The sequence below is a fragment of the Schistocerca serialis genome, chromosome 5 (genome assembly GCF_023864345.2).
Source record: "Schistocerca serialis cubense isolate TAMUIC-IGC-003099 chromosome 5, iqSchSeri2.2, whole genome shotgun sequence".
In the NCBI taxonomy this organism is placed as follows: domain Eukaryota; kingdom Metazoa; phylum Arthropoda; class Insecta; order Orthoptera; family Acrididae; genus Schistocerca; species Schistocerca serialis.
Genome location: NC_064642.1, coordinates 35,052,850 through 35,067,056, shown reverse-complemented (window position 1 = coordinate 35,067,056; position 14,207 = coordinate 35,052,850). Strand labels below are relative to the sequence as shown.

Here is a 14,207-nt window from a genome sequence, read left to right as displayed (position 1 = left end):
GAGTAGTTTGGCTTCAGAATAGGACATGCCACAATAACTACCAAGTCGTGAAACTTGTGGAAGACGTAATGGAAGCACCTGAGCGTTAAAAGTACTTCGGAGTGGTAGTACTGGATGTTTGACTCTGTGTGTCACGATGGTGTCTGGTACAAACACTTTCTGCAGGGGACTGCAGCATGGCAAGTACGTGTTGTGAAACTCTGCTTGGAATGCAGAACGTTCCATGTCAGGACACAGGATGATCTGTTCTCAGAACGCTGGTTGTTAGTGGGCGTCCCACTCGGTATGGTACTCAGTCCCCTGCTGTATAATCTGTACAAAGTTGACATGTCATATAGTCAATGGAAGCGTGTTGTGACGTATTTGTGCGCTATTTACATGCAGCGCGAGCGTCCAGCTTATACAGTGCACAGAGAGTCTGCCTGCGATGAGGAGGTATCATAAAAAGTAGCTTGGCATTTGATGCAGTGAAGAACCAATCACTTGTCATAACGGGATGTGCAGTCCTCGTCGACTTGAGGGAGACAGACATCCTGGATGGATCTGTGCTTTGGGGACACACAACCAATTAGATAAGTGCAACTCTCAGCAGGCATTTAAAATAGCACAAACATGTCGAAGAACTGAAGAGTAAAGGAGTTATGTAAGCTGCACCTGCTCTACTCACTGCTAAAACTGGCCTCCATATTCCCACAGGACCTTGGAGCTGTTCCATACAAGACACGACTGCACCTAGTTGTGGAGTATGCAGCAGTCATTTGACGAGACGTGGTCGCCTACGCAGGGTGCAAAATTGAGTTCTCAACCCAGATTTGCATCTACCTGAGATTTTACAATGGCACAATTCCTCCAGCTAGCCAAAATACTGTACCTTCTGTACAGATTTAGGTGAACAGTCGGCATCCTGTACGATAATGTAGAACGCCATAGAACTGACATTTGTAATCAAGACACGAGGGTGAAGCACGACAACACTATCAGTTTCCCATTCCTACTGGGGGAATGGCACGTTATTGTACGATTTACATAGTAATGTAACTTTTTCCTGTGTTTCAAATAGAGACCAGTAAGGACACTCAAAGGGGAAAACAACTTATCGACAGACATAGAAACATATGAAGGCTCGGATCACAGTGGTAAGGCTTCGCAAAAGACAGGGGGAGGTGATTTCCCGTTAAGAAGGTCGAGTGCACAGTAGTCGTGATGTGGGTGCGGGTGTGTCTCTGAGCTACGGCGGCGTGTGACGTAGTTACCGTACCGGCCTGCAGAGTGCGCTCGGCGTCGTCCAGCAGGCCGTCGAAGGCGTCCCGGAAGTGGGCGAGGGCGGCGGCGCCGCTGACGCCCCCGTCGCCGCCCGACGCCACCGCCGCGGCGGCCGCCTCCAGGCGTCGCGACAGCGCGTCCAGCGACGCCGACAGCTCCTCCGCCTCCGCCCACAGCGTCTCCGCGCGCTGACGGCACAGAAATGGCGCGCTGTTAGCTGCAGCACTACGTCTACACATCCCTAGCACACTTCTGAGCGGTACTCATTCTACAGCAACATCTACAACTATGCTCTACAAACCACTGCGAAGTTCATGAAAAAGGGAACTTCACACTGTACCAGTCATTAAGATTTCTTCCTGTTTCATGCACCTACTGAACACGGAAAGAATGACTGCATACAGGGTGCGGCGCCTAAATCCTGACATACACTAATGGCCATTAAAATTGATACACCAAGAAGAAATGTACATGGTAAACGGGTATTCATTGGACAAATATATTATACTAGAACTGACATGTGATTACATTTTCACGCAATTTGGGTGCATAGATCCTGAGAAATCAGTACCCAGAACAATCACCTCTGGCCGTAACAACGGCCTTGATACGCCTGGGCATCGAGTCAAACAGAGCTCGGATGGCGTGTACATGTACAGATGCCCATGCAGCTTCAACACGATACCACAGTTCATCAAGAGTAGTGACCGGCGTATTGTGACGAGCCAGTTGCTCGGCCACCATTGATCAGACGTTTTTAATTGGTGAGAGATCTGGAGAATGTGCTGGCCAGGGCAGTAGTCGAACATTTTCTGCAGCCACAAAAGCCCGTACAGGACCTGCAACATGCGATCGTGCATTATACTGCTGAAATGTAGGGTTTCGCAGGGATCGAATGAAGGGTAGAGCCACGGTTCGTAACACATCTGAAATGTAACGTCCACTGTTCAAAGTGCCGTCAATGCGAACAAGAGGTGACCGAGACGTGTAACCAATTGCACACCTTACCATCAGGCCGGGCGATACGCCAGTATGGTGATGACGAATACACGCTTCCGATGTGCATTTACCGCGATGTCGCCAAACACGGATGCGACCATCATGATGCTGTAAACAGAGCCTGGATTCATCCGAAAAAATGACGTTTTGCCATTCGTGCACCCAAGTTCGTCGTTGAGTACACCATCGCAGGCGCTCCTGTCTGTGATGCAGCGTCTAGGGTAACCGCAGCCACGGTCTCCGAGCTGATAGTCCATGCTGCTGCAAACGTCGTCGACTGTTCGTGCAGATGGTTGCTGTCTTGCAAACGTGCCTATCTGTTGACTCAGGGATCGAGACGTGGCTACACGATCCGTTACAGCCATGAGAATAAGATGCCTGTCATCTCGACGGCCGTTGGGATCCAGCACGGCGTTCCGTATTACCCTCCTGAAACCACCGATTCCATATTCTCCTAACAGTCATTGGATCTCGACCAAGGCGAGCAGCAATGTCGCGATACGATAAACCGCAATCGCGATAGGCTACAATCCGACCTTTATCAAAGTCGGAAACGTGATGGTACGCATTTCTCCTCCTTACACGAGGCATCACAACAACGTTTCACCAGGCAACGCTGGTCAACGGTTGTTTGTGTATGAGAAATCGGTTGGAAACTTTCCTCATGTCAGCACGTTGTAGGTGTCGCCACCGGCGCCAACCTTGTGTGAATGCTCTGAAAAGCTAATCATTTGCATATCACATCATCTTCTTCCTGTCGGTTAAATTTCACGTCCGTAGCAAGTGATCTTCGTGGTGTAGCAATTTTAATGGCTAGTAGTGTATTTCATTTTGAGTTTCCCGCCATAGCGTAGTTGCGCCGGAGATCGCGATTGGAGTTTGTGAAATCCATAGGCATCTGCTAAACATTCAGAACCTCAAAACGGTCGAGATGTTACGGAAAAGTTTACAACCATAGAGCTGCCCACTGAAATAGTTCGATTCTTCGGGTACCCGAGATCAACTGTTTACGAAATTGTGGGTAAGTATGATACTTCGGAGAAGTCTGGAGAAGGTTCCGCTAACCCGGCTAGGAAATTTCATTCGAGGAAAAGCGAGTCGCGAACTGCGGCAGTTATCGAAAAGGCTCAGACACTGATTTCGGAGGACCCGGGGCAATCACTAAGGAAATTGGCGTCAGTATTGAATGTCAGCGAACCAACAATGCCTCGGATGGCAGAGGAGGACCTCATACGAGCCATTTAGTTTAAAACTGGCTCTCGGATAACGTTGACGTGTTCTGGTGAAAGGAGTTCTGGCCCCCAAATAGCCCGTATTTAACTCCTTTGACTACTGTGTTTGGATCGTAGTCGAAAGAGTGATCAGTAGGAAGATGGACCCTTATTTCGCATCTCTCTACTGTCGCTGGTTTGAATCCTACCTCGGGCATGGATGTGTGTGATGTCCTTAGGTTAGTTAGGTTTACGTAGTTCTAAGTTCTAGGGGACTGATGACCTCAGATGTTAAGTCCCATAGTGCTCAGAGCCATTTGAACCATTTCGCATCTCTACGGACCGCTATCCAAGCAGCAATCGCGAATATGGACAGCACTGTTTTAAAGAGCGCGTGCGATCGCTTCAGGGCAAGATTGGAGGCGGCCATTGCGGCTGAAGGAGGCTACACCGAGTAACGTTACTTTTGATAGCTACCTCTCCTTACGTCTGTTCGGATTTAAGTGCCGCTCTCTGTAACTGGTTCTGTGTGCACTGTAATTAGTCTAACATTGCCTCTGTGGTCCCTACTGAAGTGACGTGCAGGGGTCTATAGTGTATTCCTAGATTCATGACTGAAACTTTGTAAGCAGACTTTAGCGGAACAGCTTGCGTTCAGACGTCTGCCACTTCGCATTTTCCAGAGTCTCTGTGATGCTCTCTTGAGGGTCAAACAAACCTGTGAGCAAAAACAGACATAATGTCTGATGGGATAGCAGCAACCAGTGATTGTATAATGTTACTTATAATGCGTCTTGATTGTGACGCAGCATGTGAAAGGATTTGGACGGGTTACTCCTGTAGCTGAAATATCAGATCTGAAGATGGTTCTGAATGAACCGAAACCGGTCGTACGAATAAAAAAACTTTTGCAGTCAAGACGGATTATAAGTAACATTATAAACCTGTGAGGATTTCTGTGGATACATGAAAAGTGTCCCCAGTAAATTTGCGCCCACATAAAGATCTCTGTAACCCGCACCTGGTATTCCTGGAAACTAGCTGCTCTTTTAGCCACGGCCTACCTGCACCCTGAGAGTCCTCGTCCATCACAAACGCTCTATACGCCCGCAGTGCAGCGGTCTCGCCCTGTCCAAACCGCGTCGCCTCCGCCATGCAAATGGACAGCTAAGTAAAAAGAACATCCTGCTGCCGGAAGAAGCACATCACCAATGGTCAACGTAACATTCTGCGATATGCCTTCTTACACACGCATACCACATTAGCTACAGTTATTCAAACATTTAAATCCCGCTTTACTTCTTTTTCTATGCATTGTCTGCCCTAATATGAAAAATCATGTTACCATTGTCACCTTAAATAGTTTTTTGTTTGTTATTACGTAAGTTATTATACTATGCATACTATGTTCTATTGAAGTATTACAATTTTAGAGTGGATATATATATTCCACTTGGCAGTAATGATAATGGCATGAAGAATCATAATTACAAAGAAGATCATTTTCATGTTTTTAAGTCACCTGTGGAGGACACGTGCATGTAATGCTAGCTGTGAGAGAATCTATGCGTAGATCGTGACAGCTATATACTTGCATAATACTCGTCTTTTAAGTAGTATGACTACGCATCTTATGTAAATTACATGCGCCATATGTTGGTCCACAGGAATGGACAACATTTTATTTTATATCTGTTTCAAAGTATGATTTGTCAAACACCATATATCATTTTAACTTCGCTCTTTTCAATTCGATTTTACGCATTCCACTGCACTTTCTGAATACTCGCTGCTAAGCACAAATTTTTCATTACATCCGACAGAAAACAAAATAAATGATGACCACTTCTGACTGTAAAAAACTGGCATTCCAGCACTACATAAGAGCCTTCGGCTCTTTTATCTTCTGGGTAAGTTGCAGAGTTTAAACAAGGCAGTTAGTGGATCTTTCCACCTTTTCTGGGGGCACATTTAAAGGACACACATTTCTACTGCCCCTCTTTGTATACGTTCAGCATCGCATGTTAGTCTTATTTGACCTCGTTCGCACACACGTGAGCAACGGATGGATCCCATATATGTGCTCTAAGCAATCTCCTTTGTAGACGGGTTGAATTTTTCTGGTATTCTACCAATGAACCAAAGTTTACGACCTGCTAATCTCTAGCCCATGCGATAATTTTATTTATTACCCATACAGATTGTTGCACCCTTCGTATTTGAATGAGTTGATTGTTTCCAGTTGTGATTCATTGATATTTTAATCATAGGATACCACAATAATGATTGTAAAATGCACAATTTTACGTTTATGAACAAACCAAATTGCCTATCTTTGCACGACTCTGAAATCCTTTCAGCATCTGCCTGTATATTTGAGTAGCTTTCTTCAGAGAGCGCTTCATTATAGATAACCCTGTCATTTGAAGAAAGTCTTAGGCTACTATTAACACTATATGGCAAGTTCAAATGGCTCTGAGCACTATGGGACTCAACTGCTGAGGTCATAAGTCCCTTAGAACTTAGAACTACTTAAACCTAACTAACCTAAGGACAACACACACATCCATGCCCGAGGCAGGATTCGAACCTGCGACCGTAGCGGTCGCGCGGTTCCAGACTGTAGCGCCAGAACCGCTCGGCCACCAGCGGCCGGCACTATATGGCAAGTCATTAACATACAACATGAACAGGAGGAGTTTCAATACACTTCTCTTTGCCATGCCTTAAGTTAGTTCTATAATTATCGATGACCCTCCATCCAAAATAACATACTGTAAGCTACCTGTTAAGAAATCCTTAATCCATCCAGAAATTCTCTGTACAGAACGCGCTGATGTGGTTACACCACACGATATGTCTGGGTTGATAGCCCTCCAGCATAACAGTGCTGCGCTGTGGGTGGTCTGTGCCAGCAGTCACAGGGGCTACAATGGCGAACCCCACCGCTTCGGTTCCCAGTGAACGCCTCACCAACAGGTGGCAGTGGCGTCACTCCACGAGAGCGTTATCCGTGCCGACCTACTAGCTCCTGCAGGATCCTGTGCTTGAAAGTACGTCTCACTGTATCGTGGGGCCTCAACAGGATTTAGGTGAGTGGGCAGCTACAGCTACCAGTTCTCCACAGACGAGCTCTGCGGGCATTACGCGAACCACTGCCGCGGATCCTCAGTCAGAAGCTCTCCCGGATCATCCTCTGACCTGTCATCCAGTGCCAGCGTACCTGTCTGGGAATTTCGCTTCCTTCAGCTGCGCCAGGACTTGTCCTCTACAGTGCAGACATCTGGGACTTCGGTGTTTTGAACGTGACGCAGTGTGTGTGTAGTAGACTTGGCCACTGCTTCTATGTTTCGGTACAGTGTATCGATACGTGGAACTGTTTCAGTGTTTCGGAACGGCTGTGGTTCACTGTTTCGAAACAGTGGTGTTTCATTCCGCCCCTGTCTCGGATAACCGCACCAGATTCGATCTCGAGCCAGACACAGAAACTGTATCGTTGTTTCAAAATAAGGCTGTTTCAGTCCACCTGTGCTTGGAACGGACTAATTGTATCGAAACAGTGATGTTTCATTCCGCTCTGTGTCGTACGAGATTCGGGCTCGGCACAGACACTGAAACACAACATAACACTTAATGAAACACTTTCAAGAGTGGCGAAATATTTTTGACAAGCAATAGAATGAAGCTTAAGATATCCGAAAATAAAGCTTCGTTTCTAGCTGACTGTCCTATTACTAAACGGCGTAACATCTGCTTTATAAAAACTAATCAAACAATGAAACAACGCATACTATTCACATTCAAAATAGTAAATATGTGACAATCATTCGGTTAAATTACAATTTTTTTTATAACATACGCTTCTCTTTTCATGTACAGTAATCGTATTAAGAAACGTAAGTAAGCATACAACATTCTGAATAAAAAAAGGCGTAGAGTGACAGTTATTAGATATATACATAGATTTGATCTAGGTATAATTGCAAGCAATCTGTTTGACATATCACTGATAGTGCAGTGGTGAACGGGAAGGGCTGGGAAACATGGTGACTTTATAGTAACTGTTCGAAACACCTTGAAAGGCAAAATTTTTTCTGTTATATTTTGTTATTTATTCGAATTATTTGGTGTTATCTGTGAGTCTATAGTCACTGTGCCTATTATCCACAATGATTCTCTTTGTGTGCATGGAAATTAGCAGGATGGGTATATTACCCATACTAACGGAATGTGGGAATCCCAGTAGCATATTCGTTGTTTCTGCAGTTTGCTCCCACCTCCAGTTCCGTTCGTGGTGGTTCTTCTGTCTTCAGCTATGGCTGTCCTCAGCCAATTACAAAGTATGAAAGTGACACGACACGAAAGCAGCGCATTTGCTGCAGGAAATACGAAACTGCCAAGACTCCCAAGTGATAGTTTCATACTTTCTGCGAAATGATTAGCGCTCTCGCACCTCATTTGTGTTTTTATGGACATACTTATACAGTAGACATTCAAGATGATAAAATGTGTAGGTTTATTAGATTACAAAACACAAACTGTTTCACTGTTTCGAAACAGTGTATCTAAACATTACATTGTACTGTTTCATTTGTTTCGAAACAGTTACGTGTTTCAGTTTGCCCATCTCTAGTGTGTAGTTTAAGATTATCAGTTCCTCATGAACCAGTATTTTGACTCTAGTAGTTGTGATTCAGTTTTCTGTGGCTGACAGTCCACCAGACTCATGCAACTCACCCACTTCAAAGACAGAGACTTAATCGTGAGCTATTTCTTTTGTCGTGTAATAACGCTTCAAAGGAGGAATACTGGGATTTTATGCTCTTTTTAGTGAACTTGCTTCTCATTGTCTACCTGCGCTTTAGTTTCTCGGGATTGAACTTGGCGTTGACCATTTCAGTTGCCGACGAGGATTTTTCTGTGCACTCACTCTGACCCTTCTGCTGTGCCGGCCAGTGTGGCCGAGCGGTTCTAGGCGCTTCAGTCTGGAACCGCACGACCGCTACGGCCGCAGGTTCGAATCCTGCCTCGTTCATGGATGTGTGTGATGTCCTTAGGTTGGTTAGGTTTAAGTAGTTCTAAGTCAAGGGCACTGATGACCTCAGATGGTAAGTCCAAAAAAATGGTTCAAATGGCTCTGAGCACTATGGGACTTATCATCTGAGGTCATCAGACCCCTAGAACTCAGAACTACTTAAACCTAACTAACCTAAGGACATCACACACATCCATGCCCGAGGCAGGATTCGAACCTGCGACCGTAGCGGTCGCGCGGTTGCAGACTGAAGCGCCTAGAACTGCTCGGCCACATCGGCCGGGTGATGGTAAGTCTCATAGGGCTCAGAGCCAATTGAACCATTTTTTGTCACTACTTCTTTGTAGCGTATCGTTGTTGGCAAGCTATATACTTTTCTTATTTCTTCAGTTGCAGTTGTGTACCCATCACCAGCCCATCATAATCCATATTAAAGAATAAGAAACACAAATAATACACTGATCATCACAAAAAAGAGGTGCACGCAGAAAGCCAGGGTGAAATGTGACCATTGTTTGCAGGCAAGTAAATGGTATCGTACGCTTTGAACTATTGAGCTACACGGTCACAAAACATGTATGTTAGTATGGGGTTGGGCCCCCAGAGTTGTAAATACAAACGTACAGACGTAGAGGCATGGAGTTCCAAAGGTCTCTGAAGTAGTTCTGTGATACTTCATCCCAAGCCGTCTGCTACTAAACACAAAGTTCTCGATGGCATTCTCCACAGCACCCGACATGTTCTCGATCTGAGAGAGATGGGGCGACGCGGCAGGCCCTGGAAGAGTATCCACAGCTGCAAGACACTCTCGGGAGAGGGCAGTGGTATGAGGTCAAGCGTTTTTCTAATGAAATAACGTACAGGCATGGGCAGAGTCACTGGTTACAGGACCTTCTATATGTACTTTGTGCATGTCACGAAGCTCATTAGGAACACTAACAGTGAACGAGCACCACACACTATCGCTGGCGGAACGTGTGATGGAGAGCGCAAAACGCACATCGTGGCACTCTCCACTTCACCTCCAGACACAGGCCTGGTGGTTGTCGGCTGCTATCAGTCTGCAGAGCCCCATGTCCTTCCTTGCCGGCGCTAGGCTAGTCTAGTGCGGTGCTGCGCGGCCGTTGTCATAACGGTCGGCGTGCGGCAAGCCCTGTGCCGTGCAACCGCGTACCGATGGTACTAGAGCTCACAGAACGTTGCAAAGAAGGCAAGACAGCTAACCGAACTAACCGAATGGCCCCTGTCGTTACCGTTGCTGCTTCCTCCTAGTGGTGTGTGTCAGCTGTCGAGATCTCACATATGCTCCATGCGTGCCTTCTGTGTTTATTGCCACCAACAGTGGTCGTGTCCATACGATGAATGTGACATGCAATATGAGCACAGGGACACCCAGCCTCCCACAGTCCCCTCTCTAATTACACTACTGGCCATTAAAATTGCTACACCAAGAAGAAATGTACATGGTAAACGGGTATTCATTGGACAAATATGTTATACTAGAACTGACATGTGATTACATTTTCACGCAATTTGGGTACATAGATCCTGAGAAATCTGTGCCCAGAACAACCACCTCTGGCCGTAATAACGGCTTTGATACGCTTGGGCATTGAGTCAAACAGAGCGTGGATGGCGTGTACAGGTACAGCTGCTCATGCAGCTTCAACACGATACCACAGTTCATCAAGAGTAGTAACTGGCATGTTGTGACGAGCCAGTTGCTGGGCCACCATTGACCAGACGTTTTCAATTGGTGAGAGATCTGGAGAATGTGCTGACCAGACCAGCAGTCGAACATTTTCTGTATCCAGAAAGGCCCGTACAGGACCTCCAACATGCGGTCGTGCATTATCCTGGTGAAATGTAGGGTTTCGCAGGGATCGAATGAAGGGTAGAGCCACGTGTCGTAACACATCTGAAATGTAACGTCCAGTGTTCAAAGTGCCGTCAATGCGAACAAGAGGTGACCGAGACGTGTAACCAATGGCACCCCATACCATCACGCCGCTTCCAACGTGCGTTCAGCACGATGTCGGCAAACACGGATGCGACCATCATGATGCTGAGAAACAGAACCTGGATTCATCCGAAAAAAATGACGTTTTGCCATTCGTGTACCCAGGTTCGTAGTCGAGTACACCATCGCAGGCGCTCCTGTCTGTGATGCAGCGTCAAGTGTAACCGCAGCCACGGTCTCCGAGCTGATAGTCCATGCTGCTGCAAACGTCGTCGAACTGTTCGTGCAGATGGTTGTTGTCTTGTAAACGTCTTCGTCTGTTGATTCAGGCATCGAGACGTGGCTGCACGATCCGTTACAGGCATGCGGATAAGATGCCTGTCATCTCGACTGCTAGTGATACGAGGCCGTTGGCATCCAGCACGGCGTTCCTTATTACCCTCCTGAACCCACCGATTCCATGTCCTGCCAACAGTCATTGGATCTCGACCAACACGAGCAGCAAAGTCGCAATACGATAAACCGCAATCGCAATAGGCTACAACCCGACCTTTATAAAAGTCGGAAACGTGATGGTACGCATTTCTGCTCCTTAGACGAGGCATCACAACAACGTTTCACCAGGCAGCGCCGGTCAACTGCTGTTTGTGTATGAGAAATCGGTTGGAAACTTCTCTCATGTCAGGACGTTGTAGGTGTCGCCACCGGCGCCAACCTTGTGTGAATGCTCTGAAAACCTAATCATTAGCATATCACAGCATCTTCTTCCTGTCGGTTAAATTTCGCGTCTGCAGCACGTCATCTTCGTGGTGTAGGAATTTTAATGGCCAGTAGTGACAATGCCTGTCGTCGTATTCGCCGATACTGCTGTGTGGGGCGCTGTTATATCAACAGTCAGGTACAGTGTCACAGTCTCAGTCACGCTTCTCGAGTACGTGGCGACCGTGCAGACTTAATGCTTGGCGTAGGTGATGGTGTGCAACATACCTACGCAGTTTGCCGTGGATCGGTCAGTTCCTCCAGGGTGCAGCTCTTTTAATGACCATCAGTGTAAGAGCAAATGGGCCACTGCGTGTGGGTGGACACGTCCCTTACAACGAGTTCTTCGGCAAGGTGGCGCTCTAGAGCTGCCGTGAGCGGCCGAACGGTTGACCGCTTTGTCTCGGAGGCGCGGAGCCGCAGCGGCGGTACGGCGAGGACAATGCGTGCCGCTGTGGGCCCCGGTTATCAGTCCGTTACGCAAGCGCCAGCAAGCAAGCAGTGAAAGGCGGCGCGAGGGCAGCCGCGCCGGGCGCCAGGTAGCGGGCGGCCAGAGCGGCAGCCGCTGCTGCCCAGTGCACGGCACCGAGGCACGCCGCACGCGTTCCCCTTGACCCGGCTGCCGGCCGCTGCATGCCGCGCAGCTGACCTGCTACTGCCTGCCGGCGGCCGCTCGTGCTCTAACTCCCGTCCTGCCTCAGCCCACACACACACCCAGTCCCGCCAGCTGATTTTAATACTACAAACTTTCATTTTTGACACAAATACCACTCATTCCCCAGCTGTTGTGTCATCTAGCACCACGATATAAAAAATTGTCATCTCGAAAAAATAAAGTTACGTTAAAACTTTGAACATAGCTGCTAAGGTTCAGTGACCGTGTCAGAATTATATTAGAACAAATAAGCCCTCGGTCAGAAATATTAAGTCAAAATTGACCAGGTTTCGACGCTACTATGAGCATCGTCTTCAGAATTAGACTGAGTATTCTAAAACATATTAAGTATATAATACGTTAATAAAATTATAGTTTGTACTGTCTGGGAAAAGATGCAGTACTTACAAGTCACATATTAAAAAAGATCTAAGCCGGAAAGGCGACGTGATGAATAGTTGTAAGTAAGATGGCGAGCCGCTAAGGGCTGCTCGTACTGTGAACAAGGGTTGCAACAAGACTCCTTGCAACCCTTGTTCATTAAAGTATGGCCCGCCGCGGTGGCCGAGCGGTTCTAGGCGCTTCAGTTTGGAACCGCGCGATGGCTACGGTCGCAGGTTCGAATCCTATCTCGGGCATGGATGTGTGTGATGTCCTTCGGTCAGTTAGGTTTAAGTAGTTCTAAGTTCTAGTGGACTGATGACCTTATATGTTAAATCCCATAGTGCTCAGAGCCATTTGAATCCTTCACGGCACGGTGACTACCGAACGGTACGTGAAGGTTTTGGAAGATGATTTTATCCCCATTATCCAAAGTGAGTCTGATTTCGACACAGTGCGATTCATGCAAGACGGAGTTCGACCCCATCGAACCAGGAGTGTGTTTGATGACTGGAGGAGCACTTCGGGGACAGCATTCTGGCTTTGGGATACCCAGAGACCACTCGCATGGACCTCGATTGGCAGCCATGTTCTCCGGATATGAACACATCGACTCCTTTTTGCGGGGCTATATTAAAGACAAGATGTACAGCAATAACCCTAAAACCGTTGCTGAGCTAAAAACAGCCATTCAGGAGGTCATCGACAGCATCGATGTTTCGACACTGCGGCGGATGGTGCAGAATTTCACTATTCGCCAATGATGGCTGGCGTCTCGAACATGTTATAACCTAAACCCGAATACTCGCTGTGACGTTTACAAGTTGAATAAAGTGTGTCCAGTCTGTAGTTTGTAACTAATTTACGTCTTTTTTCATGTTGTTTAATAATTTTCACTCAGTATTAACGTGTATGAGTGTCCGATGTGACCACCTTTCGCCTTTATGACGGCTCAAACTCCGCTGATGGCACTTTCAGTGACGTGTCTGAAAGTCTGCGGACGAACTGCACTCCACTCGTGCTCAAGGGTCGAAAACAGAGAATGTTGTAACGTTGGGCGCTGGAGTCTGGAGCCAAGTCGCCTTTCTAACTGATCCAGACGTTTTCCATTGGATTGAGGTTGGGACTCTGGGCGGGCCAATCCATTTTCGGAATGTTACTCTCCACAAACCGTTGCCCCACAGATAATGCTCTGTGGCAGGGTGGACTGTCACCGTGGTACAAACCATCACCGTCTGCGAACAGTTCCTCTACTGTTAGCACCAGACGGTGCTGTAAAACAAGTTCAAGCCTTCTGCACTTAGCGTTTTCTAAAGCATAATAAGGGGACCACACCCTACCTCGAAAAACACTCCCACACACCACAGCACGACTGCACAGCTGGCACTACGCATGACGGCAGGCAACGTTCTCCAGCCAGTGCCCAAACCCAAAACGAACCATCGCATTCCCACAGGGTACAGCGTGATTCTTCACTCCCAATTACTGGTTTCCAGTCGTCCATTGTCCACTGGCATTGTTCTTTACACAAACCCAAAACCCAGGGTATAGCGTGATTCATCGAAGCTAGTTACTGGTTTCCAATCATCCATTGTCCATTGGCATTGTCGTTTACACAACCTCAAGCGTACCGTAGTACTGACTTCAGAAAAGTGTGGCTTACGAAGAGCTGCTCGATCACTATACCCCATTCTCTCTAACTCAGCAGGCACAGTCGCTGTCCTAGCTGGACTCCTGGTAGTACTTTGCAGTACACGAGTGATTCGATGACTGCATGCGATTTTTAACACCGCTCCTGTGATGCTCGGTCATCTTGCACAACGGGTTGGGCGTTCCTTCTGAAAAGGCCACTTTCCCTCACCACAACCTCTGCTCGCTCTTCAGTTTGCATACAGACTATAGTACGCCGATATCTGGGCCGAAACAAAATCGCGCAGCCTATTG

General features: G+C 47.3%; 1 protein-coding gene across 1 annotated transcript in view; it reads right to left on the bottom strand.

Moving 5' to 3' along the window:
* The window catches only part of LOC126481729 (SEC14 domain and spectrin repeat-containing protein 1), a 163,557-nt gene that overhangs the window by 72,511 nt on the left and 76,839 nt on the right, over nucleotides 1-14,207 (bottom strand). The window contains exon 3 of the mRNA XM_050105682.1: nucleotides 1,259-1,451. Coding sequence (XP_049961639.1) covers nucleotides 1,259-1,451 — 193 coding nt within the window. The remainder of the gene's footprint in view (nucleotides 1-1,258; nucleotides 1,452-14,207) is intronic.